This window comes from Dicentrarchus labrax, unplaced genomic scaffold, assembly GCF_905237075.1.
Source record: "Dicentrarchus labrax unplaced genomic scaffold, dlabrax2021, whole genome shotgun sequence".
Lineage (NCBI taxonomy): Eukaryota > Metazoa > Chordata > Actinopteri > Moronidae > Dicentrarchus > Dicentrarchus labrax.
In genome coordinates, this window is record NW_026136705.1 from 9,750,085 (window position 1) to 9,772,304 (window position 22,220).

The window sequence follows — 22,220 nt, forward strand, 5'->3', positions numbered from 1 at the left end:
CAACAGAGCAGAAGTGCCAGCTGAAACGCAGTGCTACGCAACATCCCTTAATTGACAGCCAAGGAGAAAATCACACCCTTCACTTGCTCTGGAAAACAAAACGCTGACTGGTCCACTAACCATCCCAATTCACCACAGCGTAGCGTCTACATCCTGTGGCTCACTGTTTTGGTTTAAGGAGTAACCCTGTTGTACCTACTGACTTTCAGCTGAATATCTAGAGTATGTACCCCTTACAAAGTCATTAGCAAAAACAACAAAAATAGCAATAATATTGCATACCACACAGTTGTGCCACCCTAATCACTGCAGGGAAAATAACCCATACCAAAAACCCATTGGCTTTGAGATGAGGAAACCAGAGGTGCAAAAGTGTCGGGGTTGATGACCTGAGTATGGTATCAGTAGCAGGGTCGGTGTCTTCTCCTGTGGGCAACAAGAATTTGCTCAACAAATGCGATGATTACTGTTCCATTTGAATTTCAGATATTATGTGTAAGGTTGAAAGTGATATATGTGAGATTAGCACTGAAGGGGGTGCATTTGGTCATTAAAATCCAAAAGATCTATCTTTCATGAAGTATTCAGAAAATATCACGTATCAATATCACAAAAGTAATCCATTTTTTCAGATTTTGATGCACAAGTGGAAATTTCAGACTGACTGGCCCACATTGTCATCTGTTGAGCCCTGTCACAATTGAGCAAAAGTATGTTTGTGTCTTTCAGAAACACACAGAGAAGAACAACTGTGTTTATTCATCTAATGGAACCTTTAAAAAAAGGAGAGACTGAATGGGAGGACAAGGAGATGACACTCCGTCAGTTACACACAGCCACAGTGTTATGTCACCTTTTGTGGGAGGGAGAGAAAGGGGAAAAAACAACAATTTCCAAATCCAGATGGACTTGAATAGTTCAAGTCTATTCATCTGTGGGCCTGTGTGTTGTAAACGGTAGCAGATTGGATTAGACGTAAGTCTGACTGCTGTGCTGGAGTGGCCTGTCTGTGACAGGTGCTGGACAACCATGATAAAAGCATCTTCAAACACCTCCAGCCCACTGCCCAGCACTGACTGACAGCAGAGATGGGCCTGGGCTTTAAGTGGGCTAACACTTGGGTTTAAAGTGCAGCCACTTAATTTTTTACAAATTGACTGTGAGGGTTGTCAAGAGTGAGAGCCAGCGTCAGGTTGGACAGTGACTAGTGACAGCAGATGCTGTCTGTCTTTCATTTCATTGCTCTGCCTACCTCCCTACAGCAGCCACAGAGCCTTCACTGAGAGAGTGCAATGAAATGACTCCGTTTAACAGTCATGCAAGCGGGTAGTCCAACCCCCGCCCTCCTCCTGCCCGTCCTCCCTTAGAGAAAAGTGACACTTCAAAAGAAAAGGTTTCTCAATTCAGGGCAAGCAGGGAGAGAGTGAAAAAAACATTAAACCGTTTTCAAAGACATGTTGGCCTAGACTTGTCAAACAGCATCAGGGGCTCGAGCTAAAGACAGGCGGTTGGTGGAGGGGACATGGTAAACACACAAGTCGTCAGTAGGGGATGCAGACAAGGCGGGTGGAATGCGTGTGGTTTGAGTTGTGGGGGTGTGAATGTACTGTCAGAGGGCCTCAAGCAGGAGGGGGGCTGCTGGTACAGAGAAAAAATATAATAAGTTAGAGGGACCTAGGCATCATATCTTGTCAAGAGGGTCCTGAATTTCTAGCAGTACTTGCATCACACATGGTCACAGAGTGAATGGTGATGCTGTACAGAGATACAACGGGTCTGCACTGAAGCTGACGTGCGTGTTGCTGTAGTAACTTCTGGTAACACAGAATTATATTCCAAACACTTTAACTATATATAGTGCAGTAACAACACATCCAGACACTAATTACACATAGCCTTGTCGAGCCCCTGGATGCTTTCAAATGTTTACCGATTGTTGTCATGTGTGTCACAAGACACAAAGACCACAAAACAAGCCGTCATGATTGGATTTGATTTGATCCAGTGCTATAAACCGCCACTGTGACAGCAACAATTATCCTCCCCACAACTGAGGCCCCCACCAGAATGGATTTAGCATCTTATCTGACAATCAGGACATTGCTTTTCTTCGAATCTCTTATTGGCTTAGTGGATAAGCTTATTAAGGGTGACCCGCAAAGCTGAAAGAGCTGAACATTATATTACATTTTCACTGCCGATTGAAAAGCATGTAAGCTTGCCCCCATCCTGACAAAACCAGGGCTTCAGTCCAAATATTTACACACAAAAAAAAATAAGCAACCCAAGAGATCTGACATTAGTGCTTTTAGCTTGATCTCATTACATATTTGGCCACCAGCAGCTTGAAATAAGAGTTCAGTCTAGGTAAGAGACTGATGGTGAACGATAATCCGGCCTCTGGCAGGCCTAAGGCAGAGCTTTTCCATCAGGGCAAGTGGAGTGAGAATCTACCCAATGAGATGATTTAGGGAGCCAGAGGCCAGACACCAGAGTCCGCTGGATGACTGGCTGACCTGGTTAGAGCCTCTCAAGGAAGAGTCTTCAAACCCTGGGGCGAGACACCGCTCAGCAGTCTCAAGCAATTACTCCTCACCACAGCTCTTTTGTCACATGTTTTAGGTGTGACTGACAAATGGGGACAGCTGTAAAGTTGTGGCTCTCACTTTTTTAAAAATAAAATAACTCAGATGGATAACCTGTAAAAAACACACAGAAGATATTCACTGCACCATATGTCTTCACTTTGTGTCTTTGTATTGCAAGTAGAGTAGAAAAAAACAATACACTTGGTGGTACAAGTGTAGTGTGCAATAAGGTAATACATCTTAATTCCAGAGAATTACTCAGAAAAAAAGGCTCATACATTTTCAGTTCCAAGAAGGACTACCAGTAAAGCCAGGGTGGTCTGGCCGGTGGCAGTGCCTGTTATCCCCATTACAATACACTGCTTTATAATGAGCCAATATAACACCACAACCAGCTGACAGTGCCTGATGCCAGGATCACACTTAATCCATGGTTCATTTAATATGCTGGAGAGGAGAGAGGTTTATACAAGGATATCATGGTGCAAAGTACTTAAACAAAGATTTAACTAATTGCACATTTTTGTATTGCCATTTCTTGATTTTCTCCTTGTGAACATCTTCTGTGTTTACAGTAGAAAACTAAATTTTGTGGAAATAGCTGTATATGTATGTCAAGTAAAATCTTTCACTGAGGCACTGAAAGCCAGCAAACACATGACTGTATAATGAATATGGAGTGATTTCAGACACCGGCAATGGTCTTTTTTTTTTTGAGGAGGTGGTGCACATCCGCTATGCTTGTGGCTAAGTGCGTAGGCTCCGCTAGTGTGCTGCAAGTCTTTAACTACAATCAGAGCTTAACCCCCTGCTATGAATGTTTAAATGGTCAGCGACAGGAATTTTCTGATGAAGTTTTCCGAGCATTGTTGTCTTCATCATATTGATTTGTTTGCACATTACATTTGCTTGTCAAGTAACGCAGACTGTCATTGTTCAGCTGGTTTCACACAGCAGACTGTGTGTGTGACTGTGTGTGCATAACGTCTCTTAACAGTACAAACACAGCTTTTTGTCAGAATGGGGTTAATGCACTTATTTGTTATTTTTCACCATCACTGGGTTTCCATGATTTAGCATATTTTTGATGTGTGCACAGCTTGTCAGGTGGAGTAACACACACTTGTCATTTTAGCTTAGGAGGAAACTGGGAGCGTTTGATTTGATGTAAAGGATCTCCCTGCTAATGCAAACACGCCAGTTGCCACATAAAAATGAGATCGCACAGATGCCTGACTTGAGAACACAATTTTAATACAAGAGTTATGGTAGCAGTGGAAATAATGGTGTTAGTAGTAGTCTTAATAGTTGTAGAAGCCCAGTTTAATATAAATGACTGCACCCAAATGTCTAAAAACAGACACAGAAGAAAGACAGACAGTCAGACATACAGACGGACCAGCAGACAGACAGACAGGCAGGTGGCTGGAGGCTGGGGGGGGGGTCCAAACTGAGCCCTCCTTGCTTGTCCCGTCCCCCACTCCTTGTCTCTCCCAGTGCCAGAGAGCAGATGGGCCTCACAGCACGTCCCTCTGTTCATCAGGGCTACTGTACAAAGCAGCACACACCACAGGCCACCAATCCAACATCAGTGAGCTGAACAGAGCCTTACCAGAAACAGAACAACACCCCCCATCACACCCACACCCATACACACACACACACACACACACACACACACACACACACACACACACACACACACACACACACACACACACACACACACACACACACCAATGTCAGAAACATGGATCCTCCATGTCTAAATCCAGTTCAGGCTGATATATATGACCTGTAGTTACAGCCAGTGTAATATTTGAGTGGTGCGATGGAACATTTCTTCAAGTTTTGTCAAAATCCTGTTCTGAGATATCACATTGGACACATGAATAAACAAACAAACAAACACAAAATGTTTTACCTTCCGGGTTTGTTAATGTTTTCTTAACTTGTGAAGCGAGTACAAGTCAACATTCCAGCTGAGCTCCTGAAAACAGCTTATATTAAATCACAGATTGATGCAATGAATGAGTGAAACAGCTTTTAATGCACTCTGCTATAATGCTACATGTGGCTGAAATGTAACATTCCCTGTTTATGTTTGCAATACACTTCTTTAAACTGAGTGGAAGTGAAAGTGACAAGTCGACTGTAAACTTGCCTAGTAAAGTTAAAAGCTACCTAGCACAGCTCTCACACACATTTAATTTCACAAAGGCATTAACAGACAGACACACAAATCTCATACACAAAGAGAGAACATTGAATGTATTTGTCTGTATGATTTCAGCCTCTATTTAGACACATACAGCTAAGCGGACTCAGGTCAACTCCTTCACCTTAAAATATTTAGACCTACAATAGAGTCAGTGTAGCTTTAAAAATAAATTCAAAGTCTGGATCAGTAATTCAATATGGCAATTCAAAAAGTGACAATTAGACAAAAAGAACCCGAGAAAAAAAGGTCTCTCCAATAAGATAAAACACGAGAAGAGTTAGAGAGTCATATAATTTGTGGCTTGCTACTGTACTCTCATCCATCTCTGCTGAAGCTTCCTCTATCTGGGCTCTTTTTTCACTGTGAGGCAATATGTCAGAGGTGCTTATAAACATTTCTCTATTTCCCCCCCTTGAGCTTACAATATCTCATAGTTCAGTACATTGGGTCAGTGCCAGAGATCGAAAACATTTGCTGCAATCTGCAAGCTCGCTGGAAGAGGAACAAAAAAAAAGGGAAAGAAAAACACCTCTTGCTTTATTCAACACCAAATTCTCTTTCTCTCTTCATCCCTCTTTCCGCTTCAAGTCAGAGCTAAGAAAAAGTGCTGATAACAGGTGCTCTCTCACCAGGCTGTAGCATTTCTAAATGGAGAATTAAACCTTGAGACAGACCTCTGACATTTAAAATGTAACTTTGTGGGAGGACGGAGCCTTAACGTTTATTTATAGTGAAGCCCAAGAAACTAGTTCTGCTGGATAACTCTGCAGCTTGTTTCTCTTCAGAGGACAAAAAGGGGTGGCGTCGGGCACAGATGATGATCTTTTCAATTATGCATATGTCATAAAGCGTGACAGATTAGGGTGTTATTGTGCACCAAGGTCTATCTGCATCTCGCAGGGAGCAGCAAACTATTTTTCCTCATTGAGAACAGCGACGATGTAACAGTCCGGGCTTTAGCTGCGCTCAAAGCCAAACACATTAGGTTATCACAATCATCAGTAATACAATCATTAAAATCATTTCTGATAATTACCAAGATTAATGGGACCCATTGTAATTTAGAGAGCTCTCACTGGTGCCAGTATGCCTTGCATTTAACTCATCGGTGTTTGTTGCTATCATGTCACAGCCACCTGTGATGTGTGTAAAGGGTTATGGCAATGCATGCAGAGTTCATGTTTGTTTGAGTTTGAGCACATATGTGGGTTAGCAGGGGAGGGAGGTGAGAAAGAGAGTGGGTGAGAATGTGGTGGATGTGTTTGTGTGTGCGTGAATGCATCTGCCAACATTTGTGTGTGAGCGTGCACTCGGGACATCAGGGTTGGGCTTCCCTCTGCCAACAGCCTGAACACCACTCATGACCGAAACATGCAACCACCTGCCAAGGTATCCAAACACACACACACACACACACACACACACACACACACACACAGTCAGTCAGGCCAACAACAACAACAAATCAAGGTGTAGATGAACACACACATTTATTAACGCAAGTATCACATAGATGTGCCTCCATCAGTTGTTTCTGTACTGTACAAGCAGTACAAGACAACCTTGACACTATCAGGTAGCACCATCTGTCCATTAGCCTGTACAGGGGCAGACATGACACACAAGCAGCAGTGGTGACCCTCACAACAGAGGTCTGCCGCAAAGGCTACAGGATACAGCCACTGTTAAAGAAAGTACAGTAGTCGTGTGAATGCAGCTGTCATGTGACTAGTTAAAAATAGGAGCCTTTCAAAACAGTTTGGACTCCACCCCACATTACTAATGACTACAGGCTGAGGGGTTCGTCCAACCAGTGGTAGAGGACAGACAACCAGAACAAAGCCACAACTGCCTGATTCAAAACATCTAGCGAAAACATTTGGGTATGAGCTTGCCTTAGTGTACTGTAGATAGTAAAGGTATCTCCTATTTAAAATGCCTGGGATTTTTCTGAAATTTGTCTAAAAAGCTGGAACCTAAAATCTAGAAATACCACCACATTACTGCTCCTACAAACCCACTGTGGAGTCAGCAGTGAACAGTATATGTAAGCAAGCCATGTGCATGGTAACCCTTGTCTTTTCTCTCATGTCTTCTTGTCCTGCAGCGACCCACACAAAAATGTCCTTGAATATGCAGCTCAAGAAGACTGACCCTTCCCCAGAGAAATGGCAGAGCATAACCCGAGAGTCTCTGTTTGTGTGTGTGTGTGTGTGTGTGTGTGTGTGTGTGTGTGTGTGTGTGTGTGTGTGTGTGTGTGTGTGTGTGTGTAAACAGTAGGTAGAGTGCTGTAACCGAAGGTCCTTGCTGGTGGAGCACTGCATCAGTGTAGCTTAAATATTCATTAGTGACCTTGTCACCTTGCAACACACAAAAATATGTTCAGGCATACATTGCTCTCATATACACTCACATACACTAGACACTACCATATATGAGATTTATACAGTGACACTGTTCACTTGTTCATGGTTAAATTGATATGCTCTACACAAATCTTTGGCCTTATTGCCAATGCCGTAACAGAGACCCAATAAAAACATAGTACATATCATATAATATGTATGTAAATATAATGCAACAAACATATAGACCTGCTTACCCTGCATGACAACCCCACAGTAATAAAACGATCATAGAGGTTCAGTTTGTTGGAACTGATGTCGATTAGAAATGTAAAACTGATCAGAGTTCTTTTTTCCTGTAAAATGGCCACAAATAAAGGATCCTCTTCACAGTATTAATTCAGTTTAAAGAGCATCGAAGCCAGGCTCTGAGAAACTGAGAAACTGTAAGCAACAGCAGCATATGGCCAATGAAAACCCTTGAAACACTTACATTTTTGCTTTCACATTTTCCTGAGAATCTAAAAACTAGCTACTTCTTTCTTGGCCAAACACCCCCAGCCATCCCACCTTCAGTGCCTGTGTGCCAAACAGTGACCTAAACAACACCCCTGCAGGGGCTTGCATTAAATATATAGTTGTTTTACATTTGCCCTAACTACAGATTGGATATAACAACACACACACTTGGTGCACTGACCAACATTGAGCCAAGAGGGACAAAAAACAACTACAGCATTATTTTAAAAATACTTGTACTACTCGCTGTGTCGACAACTGATTTCAAGATTATAGAAGCGCACACTATTTTTTCTCAGCTTCATGAAAAAGTATGGTGAAGTAAGGAAGTACAATGGGGGCTCAGAATGAAAATGTAGTACTCTGAAACATTTGCCATACATGATTTATAGCATATAGGACATCAGTACTCACCACTGTGTGTTTCTTGTTCAGGTGCTTCTTCTTCCTCTTGCCCTGTGTGTGTGCAAGGCGGGGGTTGTTCTCCTGGTCTGAAGGCTGTTGGTGGTGGTGATTGTTCTTGCAGGGCTCCAGGCTCAGGCCGTTAGGGACTCTGACAGGCTTCTTCTTGTGCAGGGGCCCTGCCTGGTTGTCTCTGCACTCTGGGGGCTTCAGCGTCATATTCTTCTAGAGAGGAAACAGCACAAGAGAAACAAAGAAAAAATTCACTACCACTGGTAATGTGTTTTACAGCATGTATGAGCTGTGCAGCTGGCCTTTTGAGCACTCTATAATCATATGGTCCATCAACAGTCAAATCAATGTTTCATTAAATTTCTGAACCTAAGAAAACCTGCTCATTAGCACACTCAAGAGCTTGAAGAAAAAAAGAGTGGAACAGCCACTCATAAAAGCCCGTTTTGACAGGTAGCAAATCTCCACTCTACAGCAGTGCAGAGAATCTGCTCCGAATTGAGGGGCAATTGTGCAGAAAGGCTTTAGATACAGTGTATTATCACAAGATTTTCTTCAACAAAGAGCAGCAGAAAAGTGGCTCTTTGTTAGGTTTGTTTTTTTTCCCATTTCATTTTATTTGAAAGTATACAGTAGAGACGAACAGGAATAATGAGAGAAAGAGCAAAATGGGACCCCAGCAGGAGGATGTTGCAGTGAGGTGGTATGTGTCGACAGGATACCAAAGACAGTGGGAATTAGTTGTCTTTTTACAACTCCTATTTTTAGAATTCTTCTGGGTGGGTTGTCATGGCATTTTGACATTAACCCTCTGAATTTTCATCCAGTGGCACCAGCAGGTCAAAGGTTTCATTAATTAACTGATGGCATATCATTTTGTACAGACATTTGTGGTTCCCAGATGATGAATACTAAAGAACTTTATGGTCTCCTTATATTTACTGTAGTGTCCCCATGAAGTTGATATTCATGGTTTTGATTGAAATGTCTCAGCAACTACTGCAATGGCTGTCAAGACATTTGGTTTAGATAGTTATGGTCCCCCCAGGATGAACTGTAAAAGAACATTTAAGCGTGGCATGAAGTAGAAGACGCAAAGACAGAGACAATTAGAAACTTTGATTGAGCTTGTGTTTACCTGTAAGGCACATTTCTGAGCCAGTAACAGATCAGCACAAGCTCAGCAAGAAACATCGACACTTTTTAAGTTCAGTTTGCCCAACACATAAAAAAACTACATCAAAAGACATTTCTTTTCATGAAGAAAACCGGATTCTGAACACAAAGCGATAAGCTACAACTCCAATATTGCGGTGTACACACATGGGGTTATACAGTTTGACAGGGCTGATCAATAGAACCACTCATCTGCTGCTGAGAGACTGTGTAATGTATCACAGCCGCCCACAGTAAAACTTATGGAACAAATCAGCTTTGTTATTTGAAAGGGTGACCTCTTTTGCTCCACTGTGGACCAAAGAGCCATTGGTGTTAATACCCCCAGGGAGACATTCAAGCTAGCGAAGCAGCCATCAGAGTGAAGGCTGACTGCTGAAGGGGAAGGTGCAAAGCTGCCACAGTTCCACTAATGACATGTCAATACTCCGCAACATTTTAAGGCTGGAGAGACATGGTTGTGAGAGTATCTAGTGGCATTAACGCCACTGACGACTGGATTCAACACTTTTAGGGCAAAGAAATGTAATATATTTATGATGTGGTAGCTTAAAAAGGACCATTTCTCTGCAGTCATGTGTACTGTTTTCTTTTTTGACAATGAGTGTGTGAGGATTATTCCTGCAACGATAATGTTCCTCTTTGCTGTTTTTCCAATATTTTTGATATGTCTTGCCTTATTCTATCTTCTGCTTTCTAAATCCTCCAAATCTGTGCTACTTGAAAAGTTGCCAATTTTCCACTAAATGACAGGGATTATTTCCCTCATTTCTGTGTTATCACAAGTTTAGGTTAAATTAAGGTTCAGATGGATCATGGACACTCTCCAGGGGCAACTACATTTATTTTACAGCTAGAGTTAACAGTTACTTTGAAAATCAAGGTTATTAATCGAAACATATAATGAACTGTAAAATACGATGTTAAAGATCAAACTATCCTCTAGTATGTAAAGTCAAATACACAGTAATGCATTCATAATAATAACATAATCTTATTATTATTACAATCACACTGATGCCAGTTGAGTTCTTTTACTCTGTATACTTTTAAAGGTCCAGTGTGTAACATTTAGGAGGATCTATAGGCAGACATGTATTTATAGGTGTGTTTTTATTAGTGTATAATAGACACTCATAATAACTAATAACAATTGTTGGGTTTTTGTTACCTTAGAATGAGCCATTTTTATCTACAGGGAGCAAGTCGCCTTGTTGAACCGCCATGCTTCTACAGTACCCTAGAATGGACAAACCAAACACTGGCTCTAGGCCTTTTGCAACCATAGTTTCTACTACACACTTGGAAGGGAGGTTGAGGCAACTGTAATCAAACGGCTGCAATCTGCAAAGATTCCACTAAATCCTACACATCGGTCTTTTAAGTATATTTTGCTGCAAATACTTCTGTTCTTTGAATGCAGGACATTTATTTGCAGTGTAGTAAGGCTGTGTTCAGACTGACTTGAGCCCTGATGAAAAGAAATGCAGCCACATCATTCATTTGAATGGGACCAGTCCATCAACTGTCGATGGAATGCAACATGACATTATCCAGCAAGACACTGCTTTGTAGTGGTTCTACAGTTTACATCGTGACCATTGTGATGAAAGAAAATATAGTGACCACTGTGATCATTTTCCAAGGTTGCAAAATCTAATAATATTACCCATTATGCAGTGTATTTCATTGTATCACTGGTACCTGAAACAACACTCCTCCCCTACACTGTAATGTTAGGCTGTTTCCAGTCTGAATTCCCCCTAGTTTTACTTTAAGGTATTGATACTTTTACCTGCGTAAAAGACACTCACATTCACCTCACGCATACTGGGGCATCTTTCTCTACTTCACCTTAGAGTGAAGACATTTTTAGGTGTGGTTTATATAACTGCACTCACGCTTGACTCCACTAAACCCTGCCTCAGTCCAGGATTTATCCCACAGCCCACAGAAACCACAGTGTGCCTCATATTTGGTGTACAGTACACACGAGGAATGAAATCAAGACACATTTTCCACAAAATACTGGTGGAAAAAAATCCACCACATTTCAAGCAGCAGCAGTTGCTCGTCGAAGGACCACCTCGAAGCAACCTTAGCGTGCCTGTAGAGAATTACTTCACCAGTGTTACAGATATGCACTGCTGTCAAAAGGATGAGTTTGATGGGTGTGCTACTGGCACTGACTCACTAAACCATTTCTAAAGGCCTTGATTCACTCGTAGAAAAACAAGTGCATGCATCAACTAATCTTGTTTGCCTTTTCCGCCCACACTCATCCAAGGCAAATAATGCAACATGACATGCATTGTCAGTGCACAGAATATGTGACAAAGTTATGATGGGGCTGAGAGAGCTTTCATTGTGCTGGCTTTCTGCATGCGTCTAAGCCTCCAAACCAACTGATTGCGTGGAATAAATGATGCACATTATGTTTTGCCTGCTCACCGAACAATAGCAAGACAAATTCCTTATTTCAGCGCATTATGATGACACTGAAAAAAAGTAATTGCTCAATATGGCTCATTCTTACTAGCTTTCATTACGGTGATTGTCTGGCATTGTACAAAGTAATTACACTGTGGCATTTAGTGGCAATGCAGGTCGGCAGGTGTCCTTACAACAGGTTACAATCTGGAAGGCAGCTATTATAATCAATTTTATTTTAAATCTTTTTGTATATTTTGGATTCGGGTTGTACAATGTATAACATCTAATGTGAGATAAAAACATATTACTTTCAATTATTCTGTTATTAATCTGATATTTTAAGGCAAAAACTGTTTTCAATCAGAGAGAAAGAGTAAATGGAATTATAAGTTTAGTAATAAAAATTCATATCATAACAACATACAATACATAACATTATTCAAAGCAGAACATGTCTGGAGGGGATCTACTGTATAACTTTCACTGTTAATGTGTCATTATAGCAGATACCCAGATATGCTTGTAAACTGGATCTGGAGCTAATGCCAAAAGCTACCTGCAGTCGATTCATATTGTTCGCCTCATGCAATTTTCTGTCAAATATTCCAAAGCTGCTCCACAATTCATATACAGTACAGTTGTGAAGAATAAAAGTGGAACAGCCTCTCCTCTTCCTGACTGTGACAGTAACATTGTATGCTACTATCACAGTCAGGGATAGGCTGAATGAAACAATGGAAAGCTCTGCCTGCCAGAGGATACATACGGTTTAAAATAATAAACTGAAGTGAATCAGTACATAAATATGACGAATTGAAGGGGCAGAGTGCGGTCAGTGGCTTATTCCAGGAGCAGGATTCAATAATCACTGCAGTATGGGATATGTCTCATCCAATCCAAAAATGTAATTTGTGTGCTTGCTTTTTTTCTTAGAAACATCTATGTATGCTCTTCCTGTTTACTGACTAACTTTCAGTGTACAAATTGCACCCATATGAAACTCTGCTCTACTATATAATAACTTCACATAGATGTCTTTTAGAATTGATTTAAGAAGGCTTTAGCAGAGCCCCTTAGACAACCATCATCTTCTCACACATGTAAGGGGGTTTAATTCATTCGATGCATTCTTATGCCCCCCCTTTCACTCTCCTTTGTTTTGTGTTTGAACACCACCATGGAGAACCTTTCCTGTCTTTCCTCCATTTGCAGGAGCGCTCTGAATTCAATGACTACAGCAGTATATTAACAAGCTGGACCTTCTCTGGTCTCTCACAGCATGCTGGCATTTGAGCCACCAAACAGACAAGCCAGCATGAGGCTGATCAAAGAGTCTGATCAACTTGTCTTACTGAGACAATTTAATTAGTTTATACAAACTGGATTCCCAACAGAGAGGAAAAGAGAGAGGGATGGATGGGGGCAGAAAACAGGAACTGAGAGAGATGGTGGAGAGGCAGAGAGAGCACTCAAACGCACAACTTAATGAATCTGGCTTCTCACGATACTGCTGCATTCAGTACATCTGCACACGTGCACGTGCGCACGCACACACACACACACACACACACACACACACACACACACACACACACACACACACACACCTCAAACATCAACAGACAAGGTAAACAATAATTGGAGATCTAATGAATGCTAATAAAGACTGATAAGTACAATCTCTCCTTGTGGGGTACTCCAGGACTCTGGGACAACAGCCCATATTAACTACAGCTACCTTGTTAAGTTGAGCAGTGAATTGTCTCCCATTCTTTAGGGAGTCCTTGACCTGATTATCACATTTTCAGTAGGTGTGAAATAGCATTAAGCAAGCTCTAAGTGTTGAGTGTAACAAATTGCTGGGTAATACACTGCTGCTGTTTGTGGTGATGTAACCAATTACAGGTGTGATTAGAGCAGCTGAACTACTTTATATGTAATTTAATGGGTCAAACCCTGGTGAGAATGATACCTACACATGGCCTTCGCTGGCACAGCAACTTTTTCAGTCCATAGCATTATCAGGATGTGTACACAATATTAATCATAATATCTGCTGTATATATAAATTCATTTACATTAACATATTCATGTGAGGTTTGATGTTTGGAGTTATACACCTTGCACTGAACCTCCATGTTCACTTAAAATTCTTGCATTCCAACTTCTTAATAAATTATTCTTTTTGAAAATAGTGCTTTTTGGCACGGCAGGGAGATAACTGGGGTGAAGTGATATACACTGACATAATTCTAAATTGATACTCAAAATACTAAAATGAGTGACATGACAATGATTACTCCAATTTTTGAAAGATAAGAGCTTCTGTAAGCAAAGATGAGCTGGTTGATGACAGTTAAACAAATATAGTGAGGTTCATTTAAAGTTAGTTAAGTAAAAAGTGTATCATACAAATTGGACTGAACTGTTTTGTCATTTTCCTTTTTTTCCTGTGAATCTGTCTCATACGCTGTTCGACCATCTGACAAACACAAAGATTGAAAGATATTAAAGTTAATTAGTCAGTTAATTGACAGAAAAGAAATCACAAACCATTCTGACAATCTATTAATCGTTTCAGTTGTTTTACAAGTCAAAATGCAAAACATTTACTAGTTCCGCCTCTTTCATGATGATTTCCTGCTTTTCTCTGGTGTACAACATTGTAAAACGAATCTCTTTGGGTTTTAAGTTAGACAAAACATGAAAAATTGTAATGGGGTTTTGTTTTTTTTTATTATTAACTGACAATGTAATCAGCAGGATTAATTTAATTAATCATAAGCTGAAGCTAATAAAATAAACCAATCTTTCAAAGTTTAATGAAACCTAATAATAACTAACTCATTGAACAGTGAAGTAGAAGAAGAAGTTTTAACTATGTCCAAAAAAATGTGTATTTCAGTGTTTATAATTATCGTTTACTGTGGAGGTTGTTGATCCAATTTATAGAGAAGGCGGCAAAAGAAAAAGTTTATTTTAGGGAGTGATGAGATGTACCAACAAAATTCAAGCTTTGTACTTTGAATCCATGGTTTTGCTTATGTACTGCTCCTATGTAATACTCCTTCCACAGCACAAAGACAACACACAAGTTAGTTTCAGTCCTGAACCAGTAATGCATGAAAATTGAGCTTGTTTTAAGGATTAATTCAATTCCTGTAGTATGATGGAACAAACTACTGCATCACTATCGGCTTCATGTTCCAGATGGCTCTCTACTAAATATTATGTTAAGATTAAAGACAGCTGGAATAACAATTCAGCACTGAGGTCGGACAAGTGCTGTTTGACCAGATTTAGCATCAAACTGAAAAATAACTTAGTGGCAGAAACACTTAATTCCTCTTTGGTATTTTTAATCTTTTGGTTCTAAACCCCAAATCATGGCTAAATAAGGACTAAGCAACCTCCAAGTCCTTCTGTAGCATTTGTCAAAATCACAACTACTGGAGTGGATACAAAAACACCTGCAATTTTTTTTTTGTGGCAATTTATTAATCCCTAGACTGAGTATTTCTAACAAACACATTTAAGACAAAACTAGAGTAAGAGCAACCCATATCTCTCCACAGAGCGGTGTACCGGCGGCTGAAGCTTTTGAGCACTGGCCAGTGTTGGCATCAGCAATACAAGTGACCGAACTGGATACACACAGTATTGCCAATGCTGATCCTCCAATGCAGAACATGGGAGGAATTCAACCTCAGTGAAACATATGGATATCCATGTACACACTAGTGTTTTCACTGAGCATTCGGTTTATGCATCTTGAATAACTGCCGAGCACCAGGCAGCTCAAGTGTTTTCCTACAAGAATGAGACAAGAGGGACAAGGTCCTGCAAGAAAAATCATTCAGCAGTCTATCCAGCAAGTTGACCTGCAGCTCAGAGAAATCAGACAAGACGAAGAGACCTGAGGGGTATTTGAGAGGACAGCAGCTCCTGAATGCAGACAAAGGAACGAAAAGTGAGAGGGTAGAGACTGAATTTCATACAAAAAAAAACAATTTTATTAATTTTGGTTATATGATTATATTACCTTTTTATATATATATTTTTTTAACAACTTTATTTAAGGCATTTTCAGTTATAGAGACAAAGGTGAACATACATACATACACAAACATATCAGTTCTCGTGAACATAATCCCGTACTAGTACCATCCCCACACACCCTCCCCTGGGACCAAGAGTACAAGGAAAAAAAAACAGAAAAAAAAAGATCCAATGCTGCATAAGTGTAACATCAATGGGTTAGTCAGACAGGTTGACAAGAGAGAGGACCAAGATAACATGATTGGTTACAGATTTAACTTCTTTACATACTCAATAAGGGGAGACCACATTCTGGTATATGTGTCACAAGAGCCGTTCAGTGTGTGTCTTATCTTTTCTAACTGAAGTAGAGACAGCACCTCCTGAATCCATCTCCTGAAGGGTGGGCATTTGTTAGATTTCCAATTCAATAAAATCACCCTGCGAGCTATACGGCTACAGAATGCTATTGCTCTCTTTTGTATATTAATGGTACATGTTTTACCTTTTTATATTAACCTATGTGTAGTGTCTTTGAGGTCCTTGAATAGCGCTCTATAAATAAATGCATTATTATTATTATTATTATTATATCCATGTTGACCGCTGATCGCATTTGGGCTGATTTAACTGTGGTTTATAAAAACAGTGCAATGAATTAAAAAGTGAACGCACAATTCAAAATCTTCTTAGAACTACAAAAGCACTCCAGCTGCATTCATAGCCACATTTTCTGGTGAGCTTTGAGGAAATCTTTGAGCCAGAAGACAGGAAATTTGTTTGCTAGTAAATTTGAATGAATGAATTCCAGCTTGATTGTAGCCATTGTAAATTGGAAACGTAGGAAACTAAGTGTGAGGAAGGTTAACGGTATTTATCCAATGGAATGTCTCCAGGCTGCCATCAAAGGTAGCAAAGCTGAAACAATTGCTAAACACAGCGCTTCAGGACAACTTGGTGTAATACTTATTCTGATATCTAAAACTTGGCCTGTGCTGCACAAATAGGATCTAGTCCAAGCACTCACATCCACACATAATAGTGTTATACTTGTGAAGAGCCTGACGTGAGGACATTTAAACCATCATCACTTTTCCTTCTGCAGATCAAACACCTCACAACAGTTCACATAGTGAACACATTGTTTTATCCACTATTTTCCTGTGTACAGTGATAAAAACTATAATAATTACAACTTCAACCCAAAAGCAGCGGAGCAGAGTATGACCTTGTCTCCAGGAAAAAAAAACTAAAGCTTACTCTGAATTCACTTTTTATTATTTTATATATATATTATATCTACTATTCTAAATATATAGCTTTATAACTTCAGGCTTCAGTCCACTACTTTGGTCCAGTCGGAAATATGCCAAATACAAAACATTGAATGGATTTATACTTATAAAATATTTAAACATTTACTGGATGGATTGGCACAACATTTTGTACAGTCATTCATGGTTTCCATGGTTTTATATATTTTAGACATTTCCATCAGCCTCAGCTGTACTTCATGTTTAGCGCTAATTAGCAAATATTACAATGCTTAAATAATAAACTAAGACGGCTGATGTTCAACCTCACAGAGTTTCTTTTCTTGTATCACTATAAATATCCAAAGCATGACTGATATTACTGTTATATTATTTTGACAAATATTTTGGCACATCATAGGCTCTGCCCTCCCTTCTTGCTTCCAAAGGGAGGCCTTAACTTTTCCTTTTTACACTATTGTCTGTTCCAGATTAACAGCAGATCATGTTCATCTGCAGTGATGGATCACTGAATGTAGCCCATCGTAAACCACAATGATAATGATTAACAAGACAGGTTCCCTCAAAAATCTGTGATCTCAAGGGGTATTGCTGGATTAGGTAACTATAGTAAGCAGAAAGTACAGATAATAGTAATTTGTTCCTTAAGTAATCCCCATAGATTACCTAAATAAATCATTTAAGAGGATTATAATGAACATTTATGTAATCTCAATCAGAGATGATGGTGCCTTGCCTTGTCGGAGCCACTGGGAATAGACAGAGACCTCCCTCAATCACCTCAACAATCAAACCATTAAACTAATGGAATAACTGAGAGCACTACAGCATTATTGGGAGGCAGATGTATCATATCACATCTATATACCGTACTATACAATAGGAGACAGGCTGGAAATGTTTCACAAGAAACTGGAACCCCTCCTAGCTCCAGTCTCCTAAAACCACTGTCCGAAGTTCTGTCTACCTTCTGTAGTGTCTCAGAATACATGCAGGTGCTCACACAAAAACGCACACATACACATACACATACACACACACACACACACAGCTGCACAGAATTTTCAGGTGAAGATAAGCCAATGTCTGCATTATGCACAGAAGCGAGTGGGGGGAGTTGTCTGAGGCTGGTAGTGCTTTTCAGGTAGGCAGTAAATTATTCCCCTGACAGACATAACCATCTACAAGATGTTTGTTCACCTGCATTAGTTCCCTTGTTTCTCACATAGCACTCTCCCAGCAATATCGGGGCCTGACAAAACAATGTCCACTTCAATATGCACACACAGACACACTATACTCACATACACACAGACAAAAGACACCTAGCCAATTTCCTGGCACTAATCTCATCATACTAGAGATTTTTTTCCATTTGAGTCTGGAGGGTGCGTGAAAAAAGACAAGGGGATATCCTGTGTATGACGATCTGATTTCCTGGTTGTGTCTGGCTGTTCAACAAATACGGATTCTTTTTCTTTTGGGAGAGCAGACAGGATTGAGGGGAGCTGAGGTAAAGGGAGATCTCAGCAACCAGGTTCCATTTGTGTCATTCAGTCTTATCAGGCGTCCTGAGAGAAACATAACAACTGATTTTACCCAAATAAAACAAAGCGCTGCCGGTCACACATATTGCATCAGAGGTAGCAATCAAATGGCTGGATTGCGGCCACAGAGTGACAATGTAACACAAGGCTTGTAGTGGGTGGGAGGTTGGAGTTTTTTCTAAAAATACTGTTGCTAAAAGGATCTTACAACATTGATCAGATTGGCAACAAGAGACCTCACAAATTCATATGAGTGTGTATTTGTGACGCTGCATATGCGTGTGTGCTTGTGAGCATACATGTGTTTCCAGTATGCATCTTAACAAGAGGGAAATTAGGCCTTCTGCAGAGACGCCAGCAGAGCACAGGACTTAATGAAAAACAAACATATTCAGCATGAGCCACAAGAACCCACAACATTTACCCTGATTAAATAAACATGAGGAGCAGATCCAGCCTGGCTTTTTTCATGTTAATCACAGAGTAAGCAGAGCAGGCAGAGTGGCCCTTTAATGGGTGCACAAAGATATAAACCAACAGTGTTGCTGTGTTACTAAAACAAAACGTTGATTTTGTTTTAAATATTAGACTACATTTGAGACATAGCCATCAGCTGGCAGGTCATCTGTTGTGTGCAGAAGAATATGAATAAAAGGATTTTAGTGTAAAGCAAACAAAAGCAAGATAACATGCACACCAGCCGTGTGGTGACAACCTGAATAAGCAAAGCATACTGCGAAACAAGATGAAGTGCAGACTGTCCTGATCAAACGAGAACAAACCACAAGGAGGAAAATAATACATTGCTGAAAACAATCCCAGCCAGAGCGGCATTGTGGGATGGATTTCACCCTTTGAAGCTGCCCTTGTTGGCTTAAATAATTACACCTAATTGCTGACAGATGTAAAAGCAAATGAACCATTTGCTTAAACAGGCACACGGATTGCTTACGGTGACTGCACTGGGTCAGAGCTTTTATTGGATTCTGCCATTCACTATTACTGAAGAAAATTCACTATTACTGAAGAAAATTCACTCTCTGTGGAATGGGCCAATTTGTTTAGCTGTCTAAAAGTGACAACCCACTCATTGTTAAAAAATCATCTCATGGCTGGGCATAATGAGTGTTATTTATAATCTGCAAGAGACACTGAAAATTACACTTCGATATTAAACACACATTTAACATCTACTTCTTACAAGCCCAAAAGCCCATACTCTGTGAAATAATGTAAGCAGATCATTATAACAAATATACTATTGGCTATTATATTTATGTGTATTAGGGAAGATCCAAGTCCTTATCTTTTTTTTATTTTTTTTGGCTATGCGATGGTCAATCCATTGATATTCCTTTAGCTATAACCCATTGTGCTGTCGTGCATAGGTTTTCAACGTCAGCCTCAATACTGTACTGGAGTATCTTTATACAAAGGAAATATTCCACACCATTAAATGTGCCTAAATGGTGTAATTCTCCTTGGATGGTTGCAAAGTGATTTTTGTTTAATGTATAAGCTAAAAAAACATGCTGTCACCTTAAATAAACGAGTGCTGAGACACTACTGAGTATCCTGAAAAAAAGGGATATATTCTAGATAGATTATCATCTACAATTAGATAAACTGTTCCCATCCCTGAGGTGGTAGCAGACAACCTGAGAGCACTGTTAGAACTGAAATAACTTTAAATAAAAACAAAGCTCAGCCAGCCACCTCCAGTTATTTACATTTCTCACTAATGTATTCAACCACACACATCAGCTGGCAACACCATGAAAGCAAGTCTCTGGGCAACAAGTGCCATGTCTGATGCATCACCAACAAAAACATATGTAAGAGTATAATAAATCCCACATGACAAATTTTCTTCCTACAAAGTGTTGCATCCAACTACAGTCAAACATGTTCAAGCGACAAACATCTTGTGCCAAGCTTGCAACCAGATTTATGAAACCGCCAGAAGCACAGGCAAACTCACATACATGCCAAACACACACAAATAGTGCTCATAATGCTGCTTGTTTTCAACTAACTACAAACTGACAAGCTTGCCACATGATGACAGAAAATCTGCTCAGTGCAAAAACTGAGCTTGGGAGTAGTAAAACCGTGGAGACTGATTCACTTGAAAACTCCAGTAAAAGCTTTTGAAGGGGAAGCCAAGGGTATGAAGAGCTGGGAGGAAGATGACGAAGAGCTGCTAGCAGGAAACAAGGGGCATTCATATACTGAAGGCTATAGTGGTGGTATGCTCAGTGCCGTAGCAGAATGTGCACTTTTATTTGAGTATCAGAGGATAGTCACCATGATTGCCAGTAAATATGCAATTTATATTATGACCTACACTTCGAAGAAATGTTTGCTGTAAATGTAAATAATGCTTTACAAAACACATGGGCAAGAAGATTATTTCCATTATTTGGGGTATTTGTTACTGGCTCAAAGGAAAACATCTAAGCATGAGAAATGAACACAACCAATAGATTGCCCACCACATTTTTGCAGGGTGAATTAAGAAGCAACTAGTAACAGCATTACTGTAATGTAAGCAAAGGGTGCAGCATGAAACAGAGATGTTTAATGAAAGACATTAATTCCTTTAATCATTGACAGAAACCATCAATTGCCACAGTGGGTAAAAAGTGCAGTTCTAATATCTGTCCTCTCAGAAGTTTACCAAGCCCATTTGTTGTCCACTGTTGTCTTAAGACAAGCTTTGTTTTCTGTGATTTCTGTGTGCGGTGGAGCCAGAACAACAACCGCAGAAAGAAAAGAAGCCCTCTCCCGGGATTTGGGAGAAGGGAAACAGAAATGCTTGATTTCGCTCAAGCTGTGGTTTTGTAGCAACAGCTCTCACTCCCTCTTATTTCTCTCTTTTCCCCTCCACCTCCATGATTCACAGCCGAAGACTGACTCAGGGAGGGAGTGAATAGTGGGTGATGCTGAAGCCTTCCTGTTCTCAATGTGCTTCTCTCCTGCATGCTGCCAAAACCAGTCAAGGCCCTGAAGCAGTGGTTTTCAGAGGGAGAAACTTATAACGGTTGGTTTAATTCGCTCCCTTTTTCTCCGCATACTACACCGGTGTTCAGTTAATGGTATTTGAACAAAAGAGGCCCCTCCATGGGTTCTCCAGACAAGGAATGGTTGTTAGATTAGCCCAGCAGGCTTCCACAATGGGCTCCAGCCTTGACTACTGTAACAGTCACGTCTTCATGCTTAGACCACCAAGCAGGAGGCGATTAAATCTCCTCATACTATCACACCTTTGCTTATACTGAAACATTTATTTTAATCCAAACAGAAGTGCTATTGTAAACGTAGCATGAGCATCTTAAGAAAGTCAAAAAGCAGAAAAGGGACTATGGCTAACCCCCCCCAAAATGGCTTTGCATTCCCTGCTATCATTCCTCCGCTCCTCAGTCCAATGACGTGATGTTTCTTTTGGGACGTCGTGGCTTCAGACAGAACGGTGCAGGTTGCTTAGCAACTGGGTACAGAAAGAGGATCATTAAATTGCACTGATGCTCTCTCAGTCCTTCGTTATGTATCTAAGAACTTGTTGCTCCAGCATGCAGTGAATAAGAATCTTCCTTTGGATGAAGAGCAGATGTCTTAAAAGTGCAGTTCAGCATCAAGACGGCAGTGATGGAAATCATGCTGCT

General features: G+C 40.3%; 1 protein-coding gene across 1 annotated transcript in view; it reads right to left on the bottom strand.

The window, feature by feature from the left end:
• auts2a (activator of transcription and developmental regulator AUTS2 a) overlaps nt 1–22,220 on the bottom strand; it is a 294,183-nt gene that overhangs the window by 210,129 nt on the left and 61,834 nt on the right. The window contains 1 exon segment of the mRNA XM_051400367.1: nt 8,088–8,300. Coding sequence (XP_051256327.1) covers nt 8,088–8,300 — 213 coding nt within the window.